At 44.0% G+C, this 15,146-nt stretch overlaps 1 protein-coding gene across 1 annotated transcript; it reads right to left on the minus strand.

Annotated features, from left to right (window-relative positions):
- Positions 1-1,121: 1,121 nt before the first annotated feature.
- MRPS14 (mitochondrial ribosomal protein S14) lies at positions 1,122-3,976 on the minus strand. The gene is made up of 3 exons (XM_071751140.1): positions 3,868-3,976; positions 3,321-3,479; positions 1,122-1,578 (listed from the first exon to the last, which is right to left on the minus strand). Exons 1-3 carry the CDS (start codon positions 3,919-3,921, stop codon positions 1,396-1,398), a joined length of 396 nt encoding a protein of 131 aa, XP_071607241.1. The 5' UTR covers positions 3,922-3,976; the 3' UTR covers positions 1,122-1,395.
- Between the last annotated feature and the right edge of the window lie 11,170 nt (positions 3,977-15,146).

Here is a 15,146-nt window from a genome sequence, read left to right on the forward strand (position 1 = left end):
AGTGGAGAGTTGTGAAACTGAGAACAGAAAGTAAAAGAAAAGGCATCCTACAGTAGGACTGTCACAGCCTCTCTGTTGCAAGTGACCACTGCACCCCTCTGGTTGTTGGGGTTCATATTACCACTACACAGGGTGTGGTTTTTTGATTTCATGTGGGAATGTTGAACTGTTAAGCATGTGACAAAGAGAGAAACACTGAAGGAAGCAGAACTGCTATTTCAAGCACTGCTAGTTGAGCAGAAACAACAGTGTTGATTCTGTGGTATTAAAAATGTAATGATTATTCTCAGAAACTAATTACTGGCTGTGGAACCACTTTTAATTTTGAAAGTGAAAGCAGCTGTATAGCACCTGTGCTGTGACCTTGAGGTGTCTGAGGTGGCAGGAAGAGAGCTGCAGATGCTGCATGGTGTTTGCCCTGCCTCTGCCAGTATGAGGAAAAGCAGAACCACCACCTCTTTCCCCTATGAACTTTGCAGGGTTTTAAGGCAACAGTCAGATTACATGAGGACAACTTTTACTTCAAAATTTGACTAAATGGGAGAGATGGGTTGTTGTACTTTGCTTGCCTTCCATCTGGTGGTAGAACAGTTTTACTTAGCCTGTTCATCACAGTCTCTCAGCCCCACTGCCAGGGAGGGGGACTGAGCAGACACTGCCCCTTTACTGCTCTTTGAAGAAGAGTACAGGGCAAACAAGCTTGGCAGCAGGCTTGTTGCTATTCTTGTTTTCTCCATGCTATGTCCTTCTCTCTCTCCCAAGGACAGATACGTTTGTTACCTGATGAATTAAGGAAGCCATTACTCTTATTATGGTCTAGACTAGGACTTAACTTGTTACCTTGTTTTTAAAGCATTGGACCAAGCACTATACTACAAGCAGGAGATAAATACTAGCATGTTGTAGTTTCTAATAGGTCCTTTATTCATTTTGTCTGTTAATATACATACATACAATACTTAGCAAGAGTATCTAACCTTGAGGCAATGTTCTATCTTCTGCTCATCCTTGTTCATGGCAGAAAACCTTTTTGACCTGTTGTGCAATTCTGTTTATGCTTTTACCCAAATTATCATGGCAAATTTACCATATGGTGGCAAAAATACTGCTTAAACAAGCTGTGTGCTCTATGTCTTTATTTCTGATGTTGCCCACATCTCAGCTTAGTTTTGCAACCATGAGATAAGTGTTTTATTTTCTTTTTATCCTCAAGATAAAACTTCCTCCCATACAGACCAGTTCTGACCAGTCAGTGTGGCATACGATCCTCTCCCTATTAGTTTGATATTGATGCTGGACTCCTGGACAGGACAGTCTTTAATTTCTCAAACTCACAGACTGAGCCTGTTCTGTGTTGCCTGCATCAATCCTCTGCTGTCTATCCATGGGGTGATGCTACCACATGGCCCTCTGTATCCCAGACATCTGAGCATGGTCAGCAAAATGGCGGAAAACAATTCTGCTGAGCCTCCAGCGCCGCCTGACTCCGCGGGGCCGGGACGTCAGGACACACCTGTTGTGGATCCTCACGGGGCAGCTGTCCCGGGGCAAGCTGGCAATCTCTTTATCAGCCACTTCCTAAGAAAGAGGACAACAAAGTTTAGCTGTGTTTCCCAGGATCTCGAGGGGGGTTATTGCCAAACCTTGGAATCTACCTCTAGGGTCGGTACCACCTCAGAGCACGCGTCGCTGTTTGACGTGGAACTTCCACCCATCCCACTTTCTGAGCATCTTAACAGTGAATGTAAATTAGAGACCCCAATCACACAACCTCAAACCAGTAATTAGTCATAATCCACTGGGGTTTCTCCTTTCTGTAGAGTGGAATAGTTTTTTTAAATGAAGTGTTCTTTATTAACTACCTTTCCAGATAATGTACTTTTACGTCAGGAAAAGGAATCTATTACAGGATACTTTGGAAAGAGTTGCAGACAGAGAAGGACAAGTCGAAGTGTCTCATAATGAGAAGGCTTTTAAGAAAGGTCTTTCCATGTACAGCAAGAGAGCTCAAGAGTTTTAAGGATGCACTAAGTAACAGCATATGCAATTTCAGAAGAACAAGTGAGCTCAGCAGGGAAAGACAGCCTAAAGGAAGTGGCTTGAGGCTAGGTAAGCATCCCTAACTGCAGCATACTTATATTATTTTCTGAAAACCACAAGGGCTCAAAGAATCCCATTCTGCCACAGAAGGATATCACAACTGGAGGTAGAAGGAAAGTCTGAGACTGGACTACAAAAACTATTGCAATACAGCTGAAAAGCAATAGTGTAAGGCTATCTTCTATGGGGACATGCCCCTTTAAAAGAAGATGGAATCAAGACAACAACAACGTGACTTTCAGCTTCAGTAACAAGAAGGTCAGTAGGACTGCTTGTATTCAGAACATATTTAATTTACTGGTTTTGTCCTGTTGTGCATCTTAATTGTGTGTACAGCTGTATATAGACACCACCTAGTACAGCCCAAAACATGCAGTATCATACAATGGCTTAGGTTGTCAGGGAACCTCATCTACTCCATTATTTTTTTTGCCCATTTAATTCCTACAGTTTTATTCAGGAACCAGCCTGTACTTTTACAGAAAACCTGCAGCTTGGTTTTAAAGCGTTAAATTTTGAAGCCCAGGAAACATTTTGTAGGGGAAGGAAAAGTTACTTTCCTGGAGTCTTTCTTAGATCCAACTGCTGCTAGGACTTTGTGACTTAAAAAGGGGACAAAAGCAGCTCAGAAATACCGAAAGCAAAGTCAAGTCAGTATGTAAAACCAAATTCATACACTTTCTCCTCCAAGATACTTGAAGGTAGAGGCACAGCCAGACTGAGTACATAAAGGAATATTTTGGACACCTGCAAATGTTACTAATACTTAGTAAGGAAGGGTGAGAGCAAGGTGGTGAATATGTGCATATTTAAGGACACCAAGACCCAATGCAGCTTTTAGATGCTTGTAACTCAGGCAATGAGCAAAATTAACTATTTCTAATTAAACAACGTGGTGGGTTTAGCTGGATCGAGCTTCCTAGTTTTTAAATGATAGTGGTGAAGGGAAATTTCACTGTCATAGTGTTATAGGTACTGCTCAGGTAAGAAGCACTGGCTTAAAAACCCAAACCCCCACACAACCTCTGCTCAGGTTGTACACAGTCCAAGCTCCAGAGACACCCGAGCAGTAGCGGTCGCTACACAACATCCCGCTATTCTATGAGTCAGGGCAACACCCACACAGGGGCTTGGGTCTGTCAAGCTGCTGCTGCAGCCCCGAGGAGACTGAGCATGCCGAGGAGGGTGCAGCAGAGGCCCTGGAGTGGCCCGTGGGCTACCTGCAGCTCTTTGGGCAGGATGCTGTTCTTGCGGATGGCGTTGATCCGCAGCCTCTCGTCCGCGTACTCGTACGCCAGCTTCCGCCTCTTGACATCCCGCAGCATTCTCCAGTCCACATAGTAGCTCCGCACCTGACTTGTGCCGGACGAAGGGAGAACCTAATTATAAAAATTAAATTCATTATAATGCAGTTTGCAAACTGAATCCCCTTGCAGAGTCTGCGCGCGTCCAGTCTGCCTAATTCGAGCACGAATTATACCCATAAAGGCGTCCTCATCGGAATTTTCCCAATTACTTCCTGGCAGTGCTGCTTTACGCTGTGATCCACCTCAGCTGGCACCAACCAGCAGGGAATTTCTGGTCAGGCAGACAACCCGCGGTCACATCTGTCCTTCCCGCGGTGTCACCGACACCGCGGAGCTGCCGGGCGGACCCTGCCGCCTCCCCCCCTGACAAGCCCCGCGCCCCCTCTGCGGGCTCTGCCCGCTCCCCGGCACCCGGCTCGGGCTCTTGGCAGCTCCGGAGGGGGAAAGGGAAGGAAAATACCGGGCTGAGGTGCCGAGCGGCCCGCAGCGCCCAGCCCAGCATGGCCGCCGCCATCTTCTCGGTGCCCGCCTGAGGCACCGCGCAGGCGCCGGGCCCCGAAGGGGGCGGTCGGAACTATCCCCGCCTCTGGTGGGTCTGGGGTGGTTTCTCGCTCCACCCTTCCCTTCGGTTCCAGAGGCACAGCATTTCCAGTGCCTCTGGGGGTGGGGAAAAAGCTTAACCCAGAGCGCTTTAGGAAGCTGTGCTCGTGACAGACGAGCTGGCATTTCCCCTCCCCCCAAACATCAGGATCTGACTTGGGGTGGACTAAAAGGATCACGGGCTGGAGGGGATAAGCCTGTTAAAATGACGGGAACCCATTAGGAATGAATCCCATCAGGAAAATGGGATGCAGAGAAGTCACAGGGCGTTTTGAGAACCCTGGCCAGGAAAGCACGTTTGTCCCCTATGCCTGTCATTTCTGGGTATTCGGTTATCTGCCAGCTGCTTTTCTAAGTTTTTTTGTCCACTTGCTTATCACCTAGGACTATTCCTAAATAAGTATCAGCGTTCTGCATTTTTTCCAACTCAGTAATTTTGGGTGAGTTGCTGCATTTTACTGGCAAAAGGGAATAACAACCCTGAGCAGTGAAAAATACATGGGAAATTGTTACTCTTACCTGCCCTTTTATTTGGTGAGAAAAACTGTCCTGTTCTACCCACTAGGATTCACTTATGTGATCTTTAAAATAAGTGTTCTGATTTCAGGGAGAACACCCTTTAAGATTTTGATGTTGAATTAATAATTCTGAGTAATTTTCCCATTCATAACAGCTTGTTAGCTACATCCAAAAGGTCATGTGAGAAGCTCCAAGGCTTTGAAAGCCTTACTGAAACATCAATAATCCATGTATTAGTGTTATTGAAAATGAGTAGTGTGTTGAATGTCACTCAGTTTTGAAGGGTTTAAGCTTTCCCAGGTTGTCTCCTACAACCACATGAAACCATGTATCCGCTAAAGTAAATGGGAGCATTGCCTTTGGCTTTGATAGAGCTAGGGTTTAACCTAGAAAGTAATTATTTTATAATGCTTGTTCCTAGTAATTTTCGGTTTTAGCCTCGATTTTGGTGGGACAGTAGTTGTTTCAAAAGCCCTTCTTTTGTCATGAGAACATGGAGGAAGCCTGCTCACACCTTTTCAGCCTTTGCAGAGGGAAGTGTGGGATGATCAAAGATGGAGAGACCCTACAGTATTTATGTGAAAGACTCCAATGATCTAACTCTAAGTCTTTCTCCATCCTACAGGTCAGAGCTTGAAGATGTGGGGTACAGGCATTTACAGTCTTTTCTGCCAGAACTCCATCAGCCACAGGAGATGCAGAACTGGGAGCTGCTATGGTCAAGGCAAGAGCTGATAAAGACTTGAGTATGGATTCTAGAAGGGTGTCACACAGATGATGGAGAGGTGGGACTGAGGAGAAAAAGGAAGACTTTATTTGCAGGAAAAAGGAAAAGCAGGTCTAGGACTCCAGGGTTGCAGAAAAGGAAAAGAGAATGTTAGGAGAATGTTCTGTGCCTAGCCCTTCAGCAGTCATTGCTGAGAGAAGGAATTTTATGTGTCTGAGCTTTGAAGCTCAGAGCTTTGAAGCTATGATTCCCCCCTTGATGAGACTGAAATGTCATGATTCCCCTCCTTTCTTCTTACTGTAAATTAAATGTATGAGGTAAGTGCTGAACAGTTTTAAAAACCATCATACAAATTGGTGCTTGGGAATGAGTATAGAGATAACTCCCTTATTTTATTTAATTCGTGTAATGTAAAGAATTGTAGACTGCCTCTGGAAATCCATACCTTGTTTTTGTTGATGTCAGTGTTGATTTTCCTTGAAGAGGGATGAGCTAGCACTAGAGTGGCCTGTCATGCAGGAAGAAGCAGGTATGATAGTATTTCCAGTGATGGTGCATTTTTTGGTGTGGCTTTTATCAACCAAAGTCTCATGTTTCTAAGCATGAAGGACACCTGCCTGTAGAAGGTAGGGCATTAACCTAGTGGTAGGGGTACTGCCAGAGTTTTGGGAGACATTTAGAACAGTTATATGTTCAGAACATGTACACAGAAACTGTTTACTTCCATCAGAACCCAGGACTGTATCACTTTCAGAAATGTGATTATAATGGAAATACAGAACTTATCTGAACACTTAATCTGATTCTTTAGTAGTGAAGTCCTCTGTTACTTCAAAGTATTATCTGGGGCAGCACTATTGTCTGGGTTAAGATGTGCTGTTACTATGGATACATATCAGCCAAATAGTTCCTAGTTATTCCATTACCTAATTTAGCACTTAAATAATGTTTTTTTCTTTTGTTTGTGCAGCGAAGGACACAACTGCTTAGCAAGTCACATATGGTGACATTTTGTAGCTGCATCCTGTGATGTGAAATTTTAAATGTTTTAACCAAATATATATCACCTCCTGTACAAACTGACGTCTACCATCGATGCCAAAATGCAGTTGGTAACATTGGATAATCCAACTGATAAATTTAGCTTTCTAATTTTACATTTTATCCTCACACCCATGTTTGTTCCCTTTCTTTCTTCCTGTTATTCTTGCCTATAAGGTGATCATTTTTGAAGTTCAAAATTCTTCTGTGGTTGATGGCATAAAAATTTTACAGTGAACAGTTTTCTTTCTTTTGAAGACCTTATTGGAAGATTTTAAAGTAAATGTTTGGAATTCAGTTTTGACCTCTAAATGTCAATGCATTTAAACAGTAATATTTAAAACAGTAATATTTTATTTCCTCATTTTTAAGTCTTAGTCTGAAAACAAGCTGCAAACAAGCTCTTCATATTTATGCATGCAGGGTAAGAAAGAAGGAATATTTTTTAAATAAAAGTAGAGGAAATCAAATGGGTTTACAACACATCCTTTCACTCCATGTGTTAACAGATTTGCTCTAGTAGCTGCTAAATGAACCTTGCCAATGCTGAGATAACAAATCAGAGAACTGCATCAAAGCAAAATCAACTTGAAATCCCTCAAGTGAAGCCAGTATTCAGGCACACAAAATACCAGCACATTAGTTTCAAGTGGAGAAAATGTTTTAAAATATTTTAATTCTCCCCAGCTCATCTCCCTTGTGATGAGCTCTCCTGTGGTGAGACTGCAGGCAGCAGCTCTGTCCTGACAACTGCAGCAGCAGTGGCATCTGTGACACAGCCCAGGGGGTCTGCCAGGGTGACAAGGAGTTAATTGGAGAGGATTGCAGTGAGAAACAATGTCCCAGGGACTGCAGTGGATGGGTTCTGTGATGCAAGAGAATGCTACTGCTACAATGGCTTCTTTGGCCTTGACTGCTCCCAAGGTAAGATATATTTGTGAGTTATTTCTGCCCTCTTTCTTTCATTCTGAGTTTCCCTCTCCACCTCACAGAAAGGTTTGGTTAGTCCTGTAGGTAAGCCAAGCCTGGGGTCACTGTGTTGTTCTTGGAGTTCCTGCTGGGCTAGGAATTGCTCACTGATCCTTGTCTCTGAGAATTCCCTCGAAAATATTTTTGAACTGGGGAAAGGTGGAAACACAGGAAAAGGTAGCACTAGCACAAGCCTGTGTGTAGCAGCTGGGGAGAGCAAAATTGGGTCTGGAACCTGTAATTACATAGGGAGCCAGAGTCTTATCTCTAGATACATAAATGAGACAACAGAAGGGAAAATCATGTTTGCTGCAGTGTGCTCTGCTTGCTGGTTTGATAAAACCTGTGAAACAAAGTATGCATAAATTCTTGACATAACTTCCTGCTGAAGTAAGGTCTTTGGGAAGTACTCCCTTATCCTGCTTTTTACAAGGCAGAAGGACTGGTCTGAGAAGACCTGACTTGAGCTGACCTTGAGTTGTGTGTCCAGCAGTTTCTGCTTCATTCTGAAAAACCTATAATCTCTGCATAGTCACAAGTCAATACTCCAGGCTTCAGCACTGAGCCTTTTACCCTGGAAACCACCTTTCCTTCTCAGCACATCACTGCTTAGCCTCATGTTTCACAGCTCTTCAGGAGGCAGAAGTAGGTACAGACACATTCTGAGCACGAGGAGTTTGCAGAGACCTTACAGAATCACTGAATGGTTTGGGTTGGAAGGGGCCAAAATGATCTTTAGGTCTTCCAAGACCTCCACTGCCTTACTAGCAGTGACCTTACTGTCAGATCTGTTCTGCTCCAGATCATCCCTCACCTCTCAGGCCTTATCTATCTGCTTAGAGACTCACCTTTTATTTAAAAGATTATTATCTTATTAGATTATTAGTTTAATATTTAGTGTGACAGGACCAGAAGAAATGGATGGAAGCTGTGCCAGGGGAGGTTTAGGCCAGATGCGTAGGAAACATTTTTTCACTGAGAGGGTTGTCAGGCATTGGAATGGCCCAGGACAGTAGTGGAGTCACCATCCCTGGAGGTATTTAAAAGGCATTTGGACCTGTCCTTAGGGATATGGTTTAGTAGTTAGATTATGGTGTTGGTCAGGTTGGACTGGATGATCCTGGGGGTCTCTTCCAACGTAAAACATTCTGTGATTCATTCAAACAAGAGCTCTGCATCCAAACTTCACTCCTCCTTACCCTTCCACACTATTCAGAGTTGTTTCTGTCTAGCTCCAGCACCCTTCCCCCTCTGTCAGTAGACAAAGATTTGCTGCTCAGAAGGCAGCACCTTCAAAAAGGTGTTGAGCAGAATTGTTTTTTCCAGAGCAGAAACAATTGTCCTGGAGAACTGGTGCCCAGCCAGCCTCTCTTACAAGGGGCTGGCTGGGTCCAGCATGGGATCCTTTTCCTTTCCACATGACCTGTAGATGTTCTCCAGGCTGTGAAAGTGGCCTCTACTCTCTGAGTAGCTGAGTGAGCAAGCACTGCACCTTTAATGCATATTGCACAAGACATTTTGCTTTTGTTTCTGAGCACTACACTTCCACCCCTGCTTAAAAACTGTTTTAGGTCCAGAGGCAAATGGTTCCCATCTCAGTATCTGCAGCCAAGCACTCCTCTCTCTAGCTGTCAAATTGCCTTTTTCTTTGTTCCTATTTGCCTTAGGTTTCTGCATCCTAGCAGGTTTACAGTGAGCAATTTTTTATTTATTATTATTATTATTATGTTTTTTATGTGTCATGAAAAGACATTTTTCATGTATATTGTCATGGTAACTGGAATGGCTGAACATCTAGAAGTTACTATCAAGAAAACAATACAGTTCATGTCTTGCAATTCCTTTTGAAGTAGAAATAGGAGGCTATGACACACTGAACATCAGGTGTTTGCCTGGGCTCTTTCTAGGCTTTGTGTACTGCAACTCCAAAATATCACTGTGGGGTATCTGAAGAAGAATAAACCAGCAGTTTAAAACAAGGATATCCATAACAGCAGTTGTTCAGTATGACAGCACGATGTTAGCTTAAACAGGAAATTTGTGTGTTGTTAATCAGGAAATCAGAAAGGAAAATAAAGAGGGACTCCGCTGTTCCCAGGGGAGCTGGGGTGAGCATCTCGAAATCTCCCTGATGGAGAGGGATGGGTGAGCAGAATGCAAGATGGACTCTGACAAAGCCCACAACCACCTTCCTGATTCCCCTCAGCAATCACTGCTGTTCCTCTGCTGATTCTTTTCACCTTGGGCTGGGGAATTCTCTGCTGTTGGAGAGCAAGAAATTTTCAAGGGTTACCACATCCAGGTAGCACCTCCTTCCCCATCACATCTTCACAGGGCCACTTCCCACCCAGCCCCTCCCAGGCACATCTTTGTCCAGTGCTTGGGTTTGTCTTGTTGGCTGGAGATGATGGCTCTGGTGCATCTCAGGGAAGAGAAAAAAAAAACCATATTGCAAAAATAGATCCCCCTACACAAGGAATTCACCACCTTTGTAAGAACCTCTCTGCAAAACACCCAGTTCCAAAACACGGCTTGTCCAAGGTGTGGCCCTAAGCAGATGAAACTCTTTTCTTATGCCACACCTCTCTTCAGAGAGTCAGATACAATCCTGCCTGGAACTATCTTAGACAATGGATAAACCACACCATGTGTATTTAGGTTCTTTATTATTTTAATGCAAAGCTGGATTATTCAATTCCAGCTTCTGTATCATGAAGAGAGGCAGGATAGATGCTCTCACATTTTATACAAAGTTTTAATCAAAAGCAATTCACATACTGAGGGTGGAATTTAGGGACATCTGTGATTGCAAAAGGGAATGAATGCTGCCTATCAAGTGAGAAGAATCTGAGCTAATGTTGCTGACAGGTGCCTTTCTACAAGCACTTGCTGTCTTGTTTTTCTATCACTTATTGCCTTGCTGATGAAATACAGCTGGTAGGTGGTTTGATCAGTTTGTGTATTTGCATGTAATTAAAATCAGGGAATGCCATGCTTTGTGATGTGAAGAAGGGTGTTGCCACTGAAGCCAGATATCTAGAAGTAGGTAGGAGCAGGCAGTCTTTTTCTTCAGAGTCAGGAATAGTAGATCTTTAAAGTTAAATCCAAACAAGTGTGGGAAAAAAACTTGGTTTGTAACACCCTGGCTAAGTGCTGGAGAGCACCAGCTCCTTCCAGTATCAGCTGTAGGGTTTTTGCCATTGTTCTTTTGTAGAAAATCTGTTTCCAGATACATATAATTGGGGCTGAACTGATTGCAAATTTCCTTTCTCTCCTTTTATCTTTTAATTCTACTGCCTTGAAACCCCTGAATTCCAGGGAATCCATGACATTGCCTACTGCAAGAAGCAGGAATAGAAGGCTGCAAAATAAGGCCAGGATGTTATTAAGAATAACACAGTGTTCAACTAGATGGAGAAGGGACAGAGAAGTAGGCAGATGTTATTCCTAGGTACTAACTGGCCAAACATGCCAGCAGCAAAGAGTTTCCTCATAGCCTCTTCCCAGGACTGAACAAGCCCAGGAAGGTAGGAGACTGTGTGTGCAAAATCTGCATTATTTGACATGTTCTTTCTCTCTCTAGGACAGACATGGCCTTTTGCTAACAGCTGATAATATGCTACCTGAACTTGGAAAAAAAAAAAAAAAAAAAAAGTGAAAAGTTTGGTTATTTTGACTTTTTTCTTTGTTCTAGCAGCTGGGAGCTGAAAGCCAGAAAACTCTTGAGCTGGAGTGTTTAACCTGAATGAAACAGAGACTGAAATAATGACTGTGCTGCACTTGCTTAACTCTTCAGTTTAGCTCAGGAGAAGGGCTTGGGTGTCAATTCAGGAGACTGAGGAGAGCTGTTTAGCAACTTCCTATTTTATATTCACCTTGTGGTGCTGTTCCTGCTTCCTCATGGCCCTCTGCTTTCCTCCTCAGTCCTGTCTGTGCTCAGTGTCATCTGATATTAATAAGGATTAGGGTGTTCTGGGAACATTTTTCGGGGTCACTCCATATCCATTTGCCTTGCTAATGTTCTTTTTCTTACTTTATGAATCAAGTTGGTGTGAGATGAGCAGCTGAAGCTTGGATTTAGGGCAAGATGCCAACCTTAAAGTTTAAAGAGGTCAAAAGCAGCTGGTAGGAACAAATGGAGATCTCTTGAGGCCAAAAGGCTGAACCTATCTGGAATTAGAAATGCAAGGAGAGTTTCAGCATACTGAAATCACAGAATCACAGCCCATCCAGTCCAACCTTTGACTTGGAATGAAAATGGAGATGCCTGGATATTTCACATGAAATTAAAATGCTGGGGGAGACAACGCATTTAGCATTAGTAGGAAGATTTTTGAAATATCTGTGCCAAAAAAGCCTATGTACAATTTTTTTTGTGGTTTTTTTGTTATATTTCCAAAAGTAATGACACCTCTGCTAAGATAAAACATTCTGAGGGGAAAAAATACATTTTTGTATTTTTTTATGGTAGCTGAATGTTCCCTAATTCACATGGGAACTACTGGCTGGCCTTGAGCAATGCTCTGAGACTGCAGGGCTCTCCCTAAGGCTGACCATTCCACTCCTTGCTTCTTGTGGATTTGGTACCTTTTAGCTCTCTCTTCTGTCCAGCGGGAGGCTTGCATGTCAGAAGATTTCTGTGTCCTTTTATTTAAAGTAGTGGCCGTTTATTTAATTTTAATTTTTAAATTTACTTTTAATTTAGAGTAGTTGTTTAGTGGTCTTCCAAATGAAGCAGGAGCTTATTAGGTAGTGACCTAATACAGTCTAGGGAAAGGTGGTCTTCAGTTTTAATGAACAGCCAGAGTTTTAAGCCACATGCTCTGTAAACCTTGGTGTTTCCTGTCCCTGTTGTTCTCCTGATAGTTGGTGTTTTGATTCCCTCTGTATCTGTTTTAAGTGGTAACCCTACACAGAGGGAGTGCAGTGATTTCTGGGAGAAGCCACACTATTCCACTCTCCTTGTTTATCAAGGACAGGCATAGCTTTGCCTTGTCTTCTGCTGTGGCCTTTGCACAACTGTAGTATTTCAGCAATGCACTCTAATTGTTGTTATGATTACCTTCACAGCACTCTTCAAGGTCGAGGAAGTGTTGTTGCCTGATTTATATGGAGAAGAACTGGATCAATGGATAAGTTAAATGACATTCCCTTAGTCCCCCAGGGAGGTCTGTGGAAGAGCAGGTAATTGAGATGAATTACTCAGCTGCAGTTTGCTCTGAGCTTAGGTGTACTTCAGGGCTGGAGCACTCTTCCCCCAAGGTCAGCACAGCCCACAGAGAACCTTCTCTTTAAAATTTCATCAACAATTTGTGCTGGAAGGGCTGGAACAGGGAGAGAGCCACAGCATCTTTGTCATGGCCTATAAGGGAGATAACCAGAGCAAAAAGACAGATGGTGCCTTCTTAACAGGTAGGATTTGGCCTTGGGGACTGCACTTTTCCCAGTGCTCTGCAGCTGTTGTGTTTTTTGGTAGAGGTCAGAGATGGAGATGATGTTCTACAGATGCATGGGAAAACTATGGGATCTTAAGCAAGCCATTTAGCAAGAGAGTGATGTGGAGTCCTGGCTGGGAGTCCATTCTGAGCCACACCATCTGGAGGCTTGGAAACACCACAGGATAATGTGAGTGGAGATTGCCCACACTGGTCAGTGCTTTTGGCAAACCTTGCTAGCCAAGTGCAGGACAAAGCCTCCTGGGGAGCTGCCAGTGGGCAGGAGAGATGATGATTATGCCAGAGATCTTTCTGCACCTCCTACTCATGGTAGGGCACAGCTGTTTAAATACTGCCATGGCATTGGGTAGCTGCCCAGGTTGTTTTCAGAGGTCAGAGTGGCAGCAAATAAAAAAAAAAAGCTCCCACCAGCTTTGGGAGCATCTTGGACTGTGTCAGGGATTGCCAATTGCAGATGAATTGTGAAATAGAAATTAAAGTCCCTGTTTACTGGCACTCTGACCTTCACACAAGTACTTCTCTTCCTGTAACCCAGAACTACATCTGCTGCAGCCTGTGCAGATGCCATCCATCTGCCAGCTGGCTGATGCAGCTCCCTGGGTGAGTGCACAGTGTGAGGGCTGCTGGTTTCCTTACTTCTCTTCTAGTGCCATGGTCCTTAGGAGATTGCTACTGGTGTGAAATGCCTCCTCCAGCTCTATGGGCTGCTTTGTTGATGTGAAGTTGAGCTGTCCCTGTTCTCACAGTTATCCTGTATCCTATGGAATGCAGCCAGAGGCAGCAGAATGGTGATGCCTCCAGTGGCATGTACACCATTTACCTGACTGGGAATGGCAGCAAGCCCATGCAGGGATACTGTGACATGGCCACTGATGGAGGTGGGTGGATATTGAGTGCTTCTCTGCTCTTCTTTGGTTTGTTTTTTTTGATGAATATAATCGATGGACCTTCTACGGGTGTTAGTTGAGGCTCCAGCTATGAAGATGATGAGAGGACTAGAACATCTCTCTTATGAGAAAAGGCTGAGGGCTTGTGTGTTTCTATGAGAGAAGAAATAAAGAAATTGCAGGGAAATCCAGGATACTACACAAAACTTGGTGCACTCAGTCATTTTTTGTTTCGTTCACAGAGAACTCTGTTGATTAGAGAATCTAGCACTGAATAGGCCAAGGTTTTTGGAGTTTATGTTCTCTGGGAAAAATAATGTTGTGCTACAGCCAGCCTTGTGCTGGTTTAGGCTGTTTGTTTTCTCTGCTGTCTCTTGCCAGAAAATGAGATAAGACAGTATAAACTTGGCAAAAATGTCTCGACAGCATCCAGCAGGGAAGGAGGGAGTTAGGAAATAGCTGATTTAACCAAAATGGCCACAGGGGGAGAGTCTAGGACTACAAAGATGAACAGGCTTTTTTCACTGTTAAGAGTAGTTATTTTTTCTTCTAGGCCTTGACAAGCTGCACAATCTCAGAAGCAGCAGCCCCATCCATCATGAGCTCTGGGTGGATTTGTGCACTGGCAGTGAATCTGTGCTGCCTGTGACTTCTTCCAGGTTGCCTCAAGCAGGGACAGATGCAGACTGTGAGTGGGGAATTAAAAGAGAGAATGCTGGTGAGGAATGTCCTGTATTTGTGCTGTCTCTGCTTTGCACAGGAAGGACCTGTGCAAATGCTAGGACCTGTGTATTTGTTTTGCCTGTACTGTGGGAGGTCCTTAGGTCCACTTTAGATCAGATGTGGTACTCTTTGGGGAAAGGAGTCTGTGCTTCCTGGGAAGACTGAGGAAAGTGTGCTTGCAGGTAGAGTTGCTTTTCCATGGGGTAGGGAAAGCTCTGGAACCCAGTGAAACACAAGCTGAAAAGGCAGACTGGGGTGCCATTTCCATGAGGCAACCTCTGCTGATGAAGAACCAATTTCTGGGGTTTGCCAGCTGAGAAGTCCAAGGAAAGCAGCTTTTGTTCAGGATGAGACTGTGCTCAACAACAGAGCCATGCTGGTGCTGGCTTCTGCCACTGGTAAGTCCTTACCATTGCAATTGTGTCTATAGTGTTACACTTGCTGTCTTCTTGCATTAAGGTTTAGATCTTCAGCTGGGGGGATCCCAGCTGCTGGACCTGCTCTCTAATAAATCAGAAATTTATTAGAGAAATTTTTAAGCCCTTTAGAAATGATTTTCCAGACCCAAAGCACTGTTGCTTTTCCTCTGACAGGCCTGCTCAGTTTTTCCTGAAGCCCTCAGGCTGAGCAACTGTACTCCCTTACTCCTGTTTGTGTCTTTTACCCCTTCCCTTAGGGGATGCAGTGACCTACCCCAGTGGCTGGAAGTTCACAACGTGGGACAGAAACAGTGATGTGGCTCTCAACAACTGTGCTCTGACACATCATGGTGAGTGGCGGTACAAGAACTGCCTTCTCTATATCACTTGTCACTAGT

The sequence above is a fragment of the Heliangelus exortis genome, chromosome 8 (assembly GCF_036169615.1).
Source record: "Heliangelus exortis chromosome 8, bHelExo1.hap1, whole genome shotgun sequence".
Lineage (NCBI taxonomy): Eukaryota > Metazoa > Chordata > Aves > Apodiformes > Trochilidae > Heliangelus > Heliangelus exortis.